The sequence below is a fragment of the Tachypleus tridentatus genome, chromosome 10 (assembly GCF_004210375.1).
Source record: "Tachypleus tridentatus isolate NWPU-2018 chromosome 10, ASM421037v1, whole genome shotgun sequence".
NCBI classification, from domain to species: Eukaryota; Metazoa; Arthropoda; class Merostomata; order Xiphosura; family Limulidae; genus Tachypleus; species Tachypleus tridentatus.
In genome coordinates, this window is record NC_134834.1 from 132,416,455 (window position 1) to 132,431,320 (window position 14,866).

At 30.9% G+C, this 14,866-nt stretch overlaps 1 protein-coding gene across 7 annotated transcripts in view; it reads left to right on the forward strand.

Annotated features, from left to right (window-relative positions):
- LOC143230338 (formin-like protein) overlaps positions 1–11,096 on the forward strand; it is a 119,880-nt gene extending 108,784 nt beyond the window's left edge. For 6 of the 7 annotated variants that reach the window (XM_076463733.1, XM_076463739.1, XM_076463735.1 and 3 more), the window contains 4 exons: positions 1,186–1,287; positions 2,836–2,949; positions 3,382–3,487; positions 4,038–11,096. In XM_076463733.1, coding sequence (XP_076319848.1) covers positions 1,186–1,287; positions 2,836–2,949; positions 3,382–3,487; positions 4,038–4,144 — 429 coding nt within the window. In that variant the 3' untranslated portion in view covers positions 4,145–11,096. The remainder of the gene's footprint in view (positions 1–1,185; positions 1,288–2,835; positions 2,950–3,381; positions 3,488–4,037) is intronic. The other variant, XM_076463734.1, reaches the window with a different exon arrangement.
- Positions 11,097–14,866: the final 3,770 nt, after the last annotated feature.

Below are 14,866 nucleotides of genomic sequence, written 5' to 3' on the forward strand. Positions count from 1 at the left end.
ACTTTGGCTCTGCCCTGGGGGCTTTCTGCACTTTTCCAGTCTAGAGATTGTACACTGAGTCTCATGAACCTCCTTTACACCTCCACCATTTGCAACTGTCTTTACTGTATACTTCAAAACTTTGATCCTTACCACAGCACCCACCTGGGGATGTGTTTTCCCTCCTCAGTGGGCTGTGCTTTTTCAGAACAGATGGTCTGCTGTTGTTCCTTTTGGCCTTTGTATCCAGACACAGTTGGCTGAATTGGGTCTTTTCTTGAATGATTATGTCGTCTCCACTGGTCAGCCTATCCCACCATGGCTTATTACCATCCTCAGATGTGATATTTCTTTAAACTTTCTGTAGAAGGTGGATATACTCCCAACTGAAAGTACTGTTTTCTATTTGCTGAACATCTTTCAAACCATCCTTCCATTCACATTTATTCAGATGGGTTGAAATCAGGTGACCCTGATTATTTTTATGCAACAAATGCATTCATTTGTATTAAATGTAAATCATACATAGAAGAATAATTTATTATATTAATATATTTGTTATCTTTATGTAATAACCCTTTTAAGAAATGTGTCAAAGTAATGTCTTCTCTAATAAGTTTTTGTTTCCAAATAGGAAAGAGTAGCAAATGTGAATTTGCACCTCCAAAATACAGGATTTTTTTAATGTTTTAATACATTCAATAATAATAATAAAAAAGGCAGTGGTAAGAATTCCAAGTTTTCAAGGCAGGTTAGGAAAGCTAAAAGTTTAACCAGTTTCTTTCCCAAGGGATCATTTAAGTGAAAAATAATAAGATGCTTATAAAACATTTACAACTGTTACTTTCAAAGTTATTTTTGCTGATTCCCGCACTTAAAACGTAAAATACACTTAGTATTTTTTACAAAACTGTTGTTTGACCTTTCATTCCTCTCATATACCATCATTGTAGATTCATACACAGTGTATTGAATAGATAGATTCTTCTTTGAACTCTTTAAGCTCTAGGTTTTACCACTTCAGGAAAAGACACAGGATTGTTTGTCACTACTAACATTCATTAATTGGGTAACATTGTAAGACTGAGTTTTTATCTCTCTCTGTGTTAAATGTCTTGGAAGGGATTTTTAGAAGTGATATATATGTGTATATATATACATACACACATACAATAATAATTTCTTATTTTTTTCTATTTGATACAGGAAACCTACTCAGATTGTATAGAGTTCTTTGGAGAAAGTGCACGAACAGTAGCACCAAACACATTTTTATCGGTGTTTGTTCGGTTTGTTAAAGCTTTTAAGGTATGCAAGTATTATGTTATCAGTTTAAAAGCAAACATACTGCCACAGGCTCTTGTATTTGACTATTTTCAAACTTTAATATGTTTTTAAATTTTGTTATTTTTCCAATGCAAATACTATTTTTAACTGTTCCCATTTAACATCCAGTATTTGACAATCTATATAAAATTTATTTCTTAAAGAGACAAAATGTAAAGTTTTTTACTTACTTATCTTCCACTGGAAGAACTGGAACTCTGCATGTATCATTGTCATACTTTTAGAACACTTTTTTTTTTTTTTGGTTTTTTTCATTTAAAATTTTGATAGTTCAGATCCAACCTAAAAATCATTTCTTATACTTGCAAGGTACATTATATTCTCAAAAAACACACTTCATCACCATAGCATTTTGGCACTGCAGCATACATTTAAAATAAGTTAAAATATAGATATAATTTTTCATTAAAAGTTTGCAGTTATTTTTATTTGTTCAAATCTTAAGGGTTCATGCATAATTAGCAAAGATATTAAAGTCTACCCTTGGTTTCAACAGTAAAGTTTTCATGTGTGTGTATGTGTGCTGATTAACTGAACTAAAAAAAAGTTTTACATAGAATCCAAAGTAAAATCACCTGTAATATAGATATTTATATTTTTTGTGGCATTAAAAAACAACTCACTGGGTATGTTTTGCAGTGGAATTTCAGATGTTAAGATATACATTTATTCTATTATGTTATCTCTATGTTCACTAATTTTAAGAGGGCCCAACATGGCCAGGCAGGTTAAGGCATTCAATTAGTAATCTGAGGATCTTGGGTTTGAATCCCCATCACACCAATCATGCTCATCCTTTCAGCTGTGGGGGTGTTATAATGTGATGGTTATTCTCACTATTTGTTGGTAAAAGAGTAGCCCAAGAGTTGAAAGTAGGTGGTGATGACCAGCTGCCTCCCCTCTTTTCTTACACTGCAAAATTAGGGACAGCTAGCGCAGATATAACCCTCGTGTAGCTTTGTGCAAAATTCCAAAAACCAAACCACTTATTTTAAGAAACTTGCATATTTCATTGACTTAATTCTTTCTGTTTCTTAAGGAAAATCCAGTTTTTTTTCATCAAGTACATCACTATAAAATACATTTTGATTTATTATAACATTTACAAATTAACTCAGTGAATTCATAGTACTGTTATTTTTAGGAACACGCTTAACAAAATGTAAAAAAGATTTTACATAATCCATCAAAGATGTGCTGCAGCAAAAGCCATGCATGTGTGGCATAATATATTAGATAGCAGTGGTTATTTGTATATTTATATTGTGTGTGTGAAATGGTTATGGTGAAGTAGCACATTTTAAATATTAAAAAAAATCAAATTGTTATTTTTATCAGATCTATAATTATTGTATATGGTATTCTGTGTCTTTATTAAATTTCTTAATATTTGGAATTGCTATCTGTTAGGCATGTAGAACTCTCAGGTTAAGAACAATTGATAAAAATGTAAGAGTAATTTCTGGTATTGATAATAAATGATTGACAGATCTTGTGTTTTTATCATAGCAAGCAGAGCTAGATAATGAAAACAGACGACGACAAGAGCAGGCTGCAAAACAAGCAAAGCTTATGCCACAAGAGAACACAAAGAGTAATCCACATTTACGAAGGAATACTCAGGTAAATATTGCTAAAGGAATAGTTTGTTTCCCATTTTTGTAATAACATTTTAGTGGCAAATATGCACATAAACTAATATTACTAAAAACAAAAAATTATGTAATAATATCTATGCTTCATAACATTGAAAAGTTTCAGTTATCATTTTGAACTACTGTAAAATCAGCTGTTCTTATCAAATATGTATATTTTCTAAGCACACTTTGATATTATGACAAGATAAATGAGCTACATACATATGCTATTTTATAACTTTAGTAAAATAATAGTAAAAATGACATAAATGAATAACACTGTTCATTTACTTGGTTATCCTTTTATTCCATCTAAAAGATATGTCTTCTATATGTACTAATGCTCATGACATTTTCAGTGTAAAACTATTGATGGTATTGTTCTGGATGGAATGTAAGTGTTAATCAGTTTTGTTAGGAGGCTATGATCAATGAACTGAAGAGCAAGACAAAGCAAGTCAAGGAACAGAGGTTAATGAAACAAGATGAAGTCTATCATGGTGCACTGGAGGACATCATTTTAGGTCTGTGTGTGTCTGAATGACTGTAAAATTTCATATTTACATTTTATACTTAATATTCTACATGTCCCATATCTAAAGAGCTGAAGCAAACACTTTTGTTGGTGATAATATGTTAAATTTAGTTGTGAGGCGTTAGATCATATATGTATAGAAAATGCTAATCTAAATTAGTAAGTCTCCATTTTTAAATATGATTTTCAAGTACAAGAAAAAATTCCTGAAGAATCATTTCTCTTAATTTTGTTTCAAAAATCATGATGTTTCAGGATTCTTGCTTTTATTTTTTACCTTTTTTTCACAGATTTTTCATTTTCCTTAACTTGAGTACAAAAGGTAACTTAGGGTATCATTAAAAACAGTTGTATAAAAAAACAAAAAAACACAACAACATCCAGTTGCTCCATATTTTGAATATAATGTAATTGTTAGATAAGGTCAGTTGTTGAAGGTAATTAAGGAACAAGAGTTTTGGTGCAAGTTTTTAATGTTTACTTTTACAGTTGTAAAGTAGATTTATTACTTTTCTTCTCACCAATAATTTGCTTTTCAGACTTGAAAAATAAACCATATAGGAGAGCTGATGCTGTTCGTAGAAGTCAAAGACGAAAGCAAGAAAATATACGACCAACCCATGCTGCAGAACATGTGGGTTTTTGAAAAATGTCATTTGAGCTTGAGCTAATGGAAAACCATATATTGTAAGCAAATTAGTGTCGTTACTCTCCAAAATTGTGCAGATATAACCACGTGAAACAAAGAGACATGGAACAACTTGTTTGTATATAACATGATTTTACAAAAATACCAGCTGTTATTAATACTTTATAACATTTTCAGGTGATTGTGCCTTGAACATAAATGAGAGTGATTTCACGTGAAATGCACATCTTGTGTTTTGGAATACAAGAATGAGTGAATTCATGTGGGCTTTACTTGGTTAAATGATCTCAGATTGGCTTTTTCATTCCAGGTGTAAAGCTCTTGATTAACTAGAAATATCTGAGCATTGGTTAAATGTTGAAGTTGACTGTATGTTGCAGTGGCTGCACATGAAACTTGTGTTAAGAAATTATTTCAAGATTGCATTGAATAGAATAGAATCTTGGGAATTCATTGAAGCACATTGATCATTTTGATAATCATCATATTCCACTTAATTTCAATGTAAACAACTTGCCTTGAAATTTACCTATAAGTGGAGGTACTTTAAACACATTCAGCTTATTGCAGTTGATAGTAAATAAATATTTACCAGCCATAAATTTGTAGTGTATACATATCACAGGGATAGCTGTATAGAGATCAGATATTGTGTGATAAATACCTTATGGATAGTTTCAATGAAGCAAAACTGGTTTAACTTCAAAATGCATTTGTTTAAAAACATCTTTGTACTTCATTGTAATTTGTACTTGTTTCTGAAGAAAATGTACACTAAGTTTGATCCAAAGTTTTATATTATAATGTTAAAACTATTTTCTTTTTACATTACTGAAATTTTTCTTAGTCAGTAATAAGGCAACTGATATCTTTCTTTACTAAAGTAATTTTTTTTTTTACTTTCACTTCTTGTAGAGAAGCAGGTAAGTTTTTGTTTTACAATTAAAAGTTTTTAAAGCTATATAAAAAGACAGATCAAAAAATTTATCTTCTTAAAATAAAATTCAGAACGTGTTTTGTAGAAAAGAAACTTCAGAGTTTTGTTAAGTGTCCTGCCTACCAGTATTTTAAAAATGAACTATAATTTGTTCTTTTGTTTTTGTGTAGGTTAAAATGTTTTACTTTACACCATGCTAAAAACAGAATAATTTACCTTTCTTTTTATTATAATGTACAGTACAGAGATATTTGAAGAGATATATTACCTTGCTTCCCAACATTAACCCAAGTGTAAAATATTTTCTGTAGAAGAATCACTTTATATGAGTAATATAAATGAGATAAGGCACCTGTTTTTAGTAAGGATAAGGATATGTATTTATATTGCCAGTGTAGAAGATACTTTAACTTTGGTATTGAGGTTGTGCTACCACTGTAACAGAAACGTTGTTAGTATTAGTATCAAATGTCGTTCCAAAGAAAGGGTGCCAAGTCTTGCAACTTTAATTTTAACTTGTAGACACTTAGAATGTTACATGTTATATTTTGATAATTTTTTTACAGTATTACTATATTTTGCTTTTTCAGTACACACCAAGTAACTATGGTAAAAGACAAATGAATAGGTGTGGTGAAAATATAACAAATTAACAATTTTTTTTAGTTACAAGTTATCATTTATTTTTTAGTTATCAGTCAGTGAAGTAATGGAATAAATGGTTACTGGATTGTTTCAAAGATAATGCTAAGTTTGAATATTTTATAAAAATGAAAATGGTAATTGTTACCTATGTTTTCAATACAATAAATTTAACCTTACAGTATCTGTAGTTAAGTTTCCATATGGAGGTATGACTGTGATTTTCATGAAAAACTGTTACTGAAACATTTTTTATATAGGAAACTTGCAATAGCTTATTTTATAGTATTTTAGTGCTGTACTTAATTTTCTGGTTCATAGTTTCATAATTCTTTGAAAAGTTTGGGCTATCATAAATTTGATATTAATTAAATCATTTCAAAACTGTCTTCCAATGATGGAATATTAAAATTATAAGATGATTAAGAATGGATATGGTACATAAGTCTTCAGTGTCAAGTTGCATTTGTCTTTTTTGACAACATATTGATTGTGTTGCCATAGGTGGATGATACACGTGGATTTTATACGTGTTTGCGAATCTTTGAAGTAGAATCCAGACTTAAGTACATTCAAACATTTGAAAATGTTTGCTTTTTCAGTACACACCAAGTAACTATGGTAAAAGACAAATGAACAGGTGTGGTGAAAATATAACAAATTAACAATTTTTTTTAGTTAAAAGTTATCATTTATTTTTTAGTTATCAGTCAGTGAAGTAATGGAATAAATGGAAGTAGAATCCAGACTTAAGTACATTCAAACATTTGAAACAGGATCAGTTAATTTTTGCAATTTGTTTAGTTGTCATTGTAGCAACTAATGACAATATGTTGTTCTGATCTAAAAAGTGGCTATCATTTAGATATTTAGTGTTTTTGTAACTAAGATACTGTATTACCCTAACTCAGTCACAAGATATTAAGTACATGTGAGTTTCTATTTAAATTGATTCTAAAATTATTATTTCATACTGTGTTATATTGTACAGTTCTATCTGTATATTAATTAGCAAAAATTGTTCAAGTATCAGTTCCTTTTGTTTTGTGTTGTGTTGATATATGTATTTTTAATCTACTAATTTTTAATATTTTACAGCTATTTTGAACAACTTCACAAATCATTATTTACATCTTTCTTATCCATTAAAGAGTGAATTACAACTGGAAAAATATAGATTTAATTTACAAATATTAAGATAACTTGTATAAATAGTTGTATTTTGTCCTCCTAGAATGTTACATGTTATATTTTGATAATTTTTTTACAGTATTACTATATTTTGCTTTTTCAGTACACACCAAGTAACTATGGTAAAAGACAAATGAACAGGTGTGGTGAAAATATAACAAATTAACAATTTTTTTTAGTTAAAAGTTATCATTTATCTTTTAGTTATCAGTCAGTGAAGTAATGGAATAAATGGTTACTGGATTGTTTCAAAGATAATGCTAAGTTTGAATATTTTATAAAAACATCTGCTTAAAATTTTGTTGTTGCTCTTAGATGCAAAACTTAATCACAAAAGTATTGCTTCTTTTATTCTGTGTTGCTAAGCATTAAATTTACAGTATTTATATTATTAGGTATTAACTATTGTTGTATTCATGTAAATGTAGCAGTATGCACTGGCTAGAGTTAGCAGTTGCAGTCTCCTCTTGTATTAAATGTGGACCCTCTTGACATGCATGTGATTCTGAACTTAGCATCTTGTGTTTGAAAGAGTTTCAATAAGAAATGTTTGTTATATGCCCCACACAAGTAATTAAATGGAAAAAGAAGCTTCATCTTTCATGTAATTTCAAGAATTCATTTTCTTTCTAAGTGGAAAACATTGGAAAACTCGCACAGTAGCTACAATTTGAAGCTAAATGGTTTACCATACAAAATATCAGAAAGTTTAACCGTTGTATTGAATATCAAAGTCAGTTTCAAACTACTGCTGAAAGATGCTACATATAATAAATAATAAGGTGGTAGGCTACTAGTGACAGATATTTAAAGAACTAGCACTAATATTAGTTGTACTGTCCCTGCTTGTCTTTTAGATTCTTTTCAATAAAAGTTTATTGCATGACATTGTACAATAATTGTATATAATAGTTTATTTGCTTTTGGAAGAGAGAATAAGTTTTAAGACAAATAATCTGTATTTTTTGTCTGTTTTATGATTTTGAGAGCTTTTTTATACACAATTTTATGAAACAAAATGCAGTCACCAACATCTCTGAAGCGTGAAATCAGTCCTATATCTAAAACATAGCCTTGTATTATTTAAGTCTTTTTTCTTTCTTTTTTTTTTGTTGCTGTGTTTGTGAAATACACTATACTTTCTAATATGCCAGTATTTTTAACCCAGTTGACACTGGAGTTTATGACAATGTTTATTTGGGCTATGTTTAATGATTAGGGTATCAAATGAAAAATAGGGTTAAATTTATTTTACATAGGTACTTTTAGCTTTTCCTGAATGTTTTGTTCATTATTCAATAGAGTATTGAATTTCTGGCTGAATCTGTTTCTAAAGAAAAATAGCAAATGTAAAGAGAGATGACCTTTATTGTTGTTTTTCACTATGTTTTAGAATTTGATGTTTTACAATTGCATTGGAACTAGAAAATATTAAAGATGAGTCATGATGTACTGTATGAACTTGTGTATTGCATGCAAACAGCATAAAACAATTAGTTGAGTCTCAACATTGATGGTGAATGTGGATTATTTTGTTTTGTGTGAAGTCTGAAAGCTTTAGTTAGATCCAGTTTAAAAAATAAAAATTGCATTTTGTGATGTATGACTTCATTAAAATTACAGATTGTAATATGAACCTCAGTCCTTTTTCTAAGGATAAAATTGATAATGTAACTACTAAAGTTACAGTAAAAAATTGTGTTTTGAGATTACATTAGGAAAGTGTGCTGTGATCCTAAGGTTTTCACTAAGGATCAGGAATTTTTATTTTAAAGTTTAGAACTTCACAAGGAATTATGTTTTTAAATGGAAAGGTGACGTGTTTTGCAAAATGACTGATACACATTTACAATAGTGTTTATTCACATGCTTTGGTACATTCCAGGAGTAACATATTCTAGAAAATAATAGTGGTATCTTCTCAATAGTTGTTTTATCACATCACTTAATGATTTAGTGCATAAGTAATTAACAGCTACATTTTTTAAAACACCTTGGCACTTTTGAAAGCACATGTGGTAGTAATTGGTGTTACAAGATTACGTACTTTCCTTATTTTTTTCTTCCCCCTTTACAACATTTTTGAAGTAACAGTAACCATGAATATTGTGTTCAGTCTATTTCTGTAAGTGAACAGTACTTTCTTTTTTGCATTGATTAGACTGAAGCAGAAGTTTGTGGTTGCTTTTACACATCTTGTTTTAAAATTTAAGTGTAAAAATATGTTTTGGTACAGTAATACAAAACTTTGGATAGTTTATGTAACATCATGCATTTACAATGTGTACTGATTATTGGAAAGTAATATTTCTGTTAAGATACTGCTGTTAATTGTACATTATTCCGTGTAACATTATTGTTTTAATATATTGCTTGCCTATTGTTTGAAGTACTCAGAGAAGTTTAGTTTAGTTAAAAAGTATTAATATTTGTTATCATAACACTAGATGTGCTGAAAGAGTGATCTTGTTGTAAAAAAGTAAGTGGAACTGTGTTAATTGCTGCTTGTCGTACAAAGCAGTAGCTGTGGATAATGGATATAGGCATCTTTTAGCATTGTGGTAATATTTTTTTTTGTAGCTGATTATGCCTGTTGTGTAAATATTTTTTTCATAACTGATTAAAGTGAAGGTTGTTAAGAGTTTGAAAGGTTTAAGCAATTGTTTGGAAAGAATAAAAAGAGGATAGTCAAAGTGTTTTTTTTTTATTGTCTGTGATTGAAGAGTTTATGTCAAGGTGGATAAGTGTGTGTTGTAGGAGTTTATTGAACCTGAATAGTGTTATATAATTACGTTTCTCAAATAATTTTTAACTTTTGTGGAATGCGTTTTTTACAGATGATGGCTTTGAAAAGTTTTTTTTTCATGCAATAATATGTAATGTTTACTGTTCTGAAAGCTTAAACCAAATGGTCAAGATGAAGTCCTTTGTCAAAGCATTAAATAAACATTCTTTGAAAACTAAGACTTCCATTCTATATAATTATACATAATTTAAAACTTCAAGCATTAGTAAAAGCTTACTTCTGTGAAAATTTAAGCAGATTTTATAATTAGTTTTACATTAGTCAGTTATTACTCAAATAGATGTGAGCAGAATAGCCTGGTAGGCTTATTGTATTCAACAGGTTGATGAGAAAATGGCCAGAGCAAAACCATGCACAGCATTATTGTAAAATTATATTTGATGTAATGAGCATAAATCTGTATTGCTGCAAAGCATTTGTGTACCTTAAAGTTTTTTTTTATTAGTACAAGTTTTACAGTTTTGTACTTTGGGGTTGATTATTATGTGATGTGAATAGATAGTTGGAAACAATGCCGCTAGGTGTAACAAAAACTTGCATAAGTGTACGAAAATTTTGTATTATATTCGATATTGATAACATATGTAAAAGATGAAGTTACACAAGTTAAAATTGTAGTAAACAAGATAAAACGTATCCAGTTAGATTAAGAGAAATGGTAGTGTGTTTAAAAGATAATTTATTAACGGTTTAGTTGTATTGAAATATATTTAAACTCTCTGTGGAAGAACAAGTTTACATTTTTATATCTCTAAGTTACTCAGTGGTAAGTTTCCAGGCTTAGACTTGCAACGCTAAGAATCGCTTTTGATACCTGTAGTGGGCAGAGCACAGAGCCCATAATGTAGCTTTTTGTGTAACAACCAACATTTTTATACAGATTCATCAAAATAATATGAAGATGTAAACTTGGTTTGGTGAAATATCCAAGTACAACTGTATATATATTAGGAACATACTAGAGCAACAAGGTTTGTTGACACTTGCACCAAAACCATTCAGAGAGTGGTCTTGAACAGGTGCTTTATAAACGGTTGAGATCGACGTGCGTGTAGAAAACAAGTACGCTGTACCTAGTATGCATGTGCATCGGTTCAGCTGTTTTACAGACAGCACACTATTGTATCAGTTTTATTCCTTTCACAAATATAGATAAAAATATGCTGCAGCAAATTTAGTATTACCAGTGTAATGGCTTGTGTATAAAAAAATTGTTAAAGACGTAACTTTTTTCAAACAGTCCGTTCTCAAGAAAATGCAACTGTGTGTGGGTCGACTTTGCAAATGATTGATTGCGCTTTATATATTTTCGTAATCACGATACTTGTATTATAATGTATAATTCATGAAAGTAAATCATCTTTTAGAATGAAGCTCCGTTGCGCCTTTTTGTTACAGGACTGTTAACATTTTTATACACGCATAGATCCTGGCCATTGATCTTTTCTGTATGTACATATTGTTGTTTCTTTTCCTATAGACGTAAAGTACGAACATCTGAGTGTTTGTTATGTAGGTCACTTGCCAGTCTCAATTTTTGTGGGATGATTGTGTGGAATAAGAGAATGCTAATGTTGTTATTACTGTTATTGTGCATTTGTTGTTTTTTTTAATCCAAATTATCGTGAACTACATCTATAGATGGCGCCAAGTCCTTACACACAAAAGAAAACTTCAAATTTTTATATCGAAATATACGGTATGAGGGGATGACACAAACGTCCTTTACATCTGCTATGATATAACTCTTTCTATGGGAGAATACAATACAAAAATGGCCGCAATCTTTGCAATCATTCATAAATTCGTATGAAGTTCATAATCCTACAGCCACCATAAGGCTGATATGAAGAGATGTTTCTTTAGTTTTACGAACTTTCCAGTTTGACCTGTACAACTTCCGGCCCGTGAGAAACTTCTTTAATTAATAACCGTTTATTAATTAATAATGTTAAACACATGTAATTACATTATAATCTTTGTGTTGAAAGGGAATAACAAAGTATCCCAACCGCCACCTCTTCCTACAAAGTTATCCTGACTATCGTGAGATATAGCAAAATCAACCAACAAAAGTAAATATATCTCGCGAATCAAAAAATCACGAAACCATATACTGCTGCATACCATATATTCCCGACATCAGCAGACAAATAACCAACATTTGGCAAAAACTAGTAACAAAATATGACATTCCAGTTAATACCAAATTTATTCAAAAACCAGGCACAAAACTGAGGTCTATACTATGTAAAAACTACGCTGACAAACGCCACACCAACATTATTTATAAAATACAATGTGATAACTGCCACGACTTCTATATTGGAAAAACAAGTAGAAAATTGGAAACCAGATTCAAAGAACATAAAAAGTCACCTTCACACGTTTTCGAACACTACAAGTCAAATAAACACAACATAACCATAGAAAACACTCAAATACTAAATAAAGAAACAAATATAAACAAATGCAAAATTAAAGAAGCCTTACTTATACAACAACTTAAACCCAAAATAAACCAATATAAAGGGAACGCCTTTATATCTATATTAATATAATAAATAAAATTATATATTCAAACATCTAACACCGCCCTCTACATTCCGACACTCGGTTACACAACCCCTTCCAAACATGTGGTCAGCTTCCGGTCAGTTACCTCTTTCTTTGTGAACCTGACGATAACCGAAGAAGGTCGAAACGTTGTTCGCTCTTCTATGTAAAATATTTTCTCAACCCAAACGAGCCGTTTTTACATGTATATTTCTCTACAAGTGGGTTTTCTCGACATCACTGATTAAAACATATTTGATTAATTATCAGGATAGCACTGCATAGCAAGTCAAAAACATTATGAATCGTGATGGAATAAATGAAGATTTTATGCCAGTAGATATTAAACTGTGATCAGTAACATAGCAACAAGCTTAAATTTCCATTGTTAGCATCATAATACTAAATTAAAATCGAGTTATGGCCACAGTGTAATAGGATGCTGTATAAAATTGACTCGTAGAGATGTTTCAGAGGCAAGACATTTGGTTTAGAGCATGCCTACCAAACGCTAATAAACGTTTTTCATCAGACTAGCAATATGGTGAAGTGTCCGGATCTTAATATAGATAACACTTGTAAACTTTCACCTCTAGCAGATTCCCCAGTAGCATAGTGGTATGCCTGGGGACTTGTACTGCTAGAAACCAGGCTTCAATACCAATGGAAGATTCTATGGGCATAGAACAGATAGCCTTTTGTGTAACCTTGTGCGTAATACCAAACCAAACTACCCTGGAGGTCTAATGCATACTTAATTTATTTTATCTGTACATTTTATTGTAGGGCCTCAGCTGCTAACAAGCCATCTTCTATATCGTGGTGCTGAACACATCTTATTACTTGTATTATACTCGAAACAACACACCTTGTTACACTAAAGTTTTATACATATTTGTCTTTTTTTGTTTTCTTTTCTATAGTTATTGCCCAAAAAAGGGATGATACCTTGGAAGAGGTTTCATGACCAAAAGGCGCATCAAACATGAGCGTAGTATATTCTTATCTTGTACCGATCTTCATAAAAGTAAAGGGTTCAAAGTAGCACAGTAAACCAGATTTGAAAAGTTGGTCAAAACGTAAAAAAGGTGCTTTTTACCTACCCATAAATTGGCTGCTGATTAGCCGTTCAGATTGAGGAGCTGCAGTAAAAATAAGATTTAATAAAGATTCACTAGGGTAAACACTTGATTTTTATATTGATCTCTTATAAATAAATATACTGTTTGGTTGTTATTGTTATTCGTAGAGGTTAGGGTACGAGTACTGTAAACTTGAAATGCCTCAGAGTTTATCGGGTTGTTTTCTGAAGACTTGTCGGAGACAGTTTATGCAGAACTAAAATAAAACAGATTATGAAGCATTGATTTTTTGGTACATAGAGCAAGTTTTTGTTTAAACAAAGTTAATGGCAAAATGATATGTGTAAATGTTTCGTTTTTGCAATAAATGGCAAAGTCGCGCAAAATCTTGATTGTTTTCATCATCTTCTCCCAAACACTTGTATAATTGTACAGAAAGATGTATAGTTGTGAACTTTTTGGAAAGATGTAAAGCATTAAGCCTATATAAAAAGTAACTCGTTAAAATTTTAAAACGGGATTGAAACATACCAAGTTTGTTTTCTGTATTGTCTTGAAAATAAAAGGTGTTTAGTAAATTAAAATGTTAAGATTGATTTAATTCTTTGTCTAGTTAATGTGCAGTATTTCGTATTGGACATGGGCGGTTGTATCGCCTACATTTACAATATTAATTGTAAGAATATTTACGATATCGTGATGGCGATCGGTTGGTATTCGTTTTCATTTTTAGTAATCTAAACTGTGATCTAAATCTAGTTAATAATTAAATAATACTAATTATGAGATATTAATTTTGTAATCTACGTTTTTGCTGCTAATTTGATGTCGTGTTCAAAGGATTCTCGGACAGATGTCGTAGTAGGAACTGAGTTTCAAACTTGAGTATTGTTAGGCTGGTGTGATATCCTTACATTTAACTGTGTACTCTTATATTTCGAAGACACCTGCAAATGTACGAAGAAGCCACAATGCAATAATATTGCAGTTATTACATATAAAATCACGTAGATACTCAATACACAACACACGAGAAAAAGGAGAAAAAAAAGCATAGAAGATGGAAAGATCTTAATACCCGGTTTCAAGCCATAGTCAGATGGTTAAGATGTTTGACTCGCGGGTTCAAGCTCCCGTCCTACCAAACTTGCTTTCATCCAAGGGGCCGTTATATGTGACTGTCAATAGTAATAACGGCCCCGCTATCGCATCCAAAGGATTGGCTGCCTCCGGGTAGTTTGAGAGATGTCAACAGAAGGCTTATCATTAGGAACGCGTTGCAATATCTCAATTACAGGTAGTCATTATGAATGATTACGTCACAAAGTAGAAAGCTATTTCAACATATCGCAGTTCCAAAAGTTGTTTGTTTTTTTGGAATTTCGCACAAAGCTACTCGAGGGCTATCTGTGCTAGCCGTCCCTAATTTAGCAGTGTAAGACTAGAGGGAAGGCAGCTAGTCATCACCACCCACCGCCAACTCTTGGGCTACTCTTTTACCAACG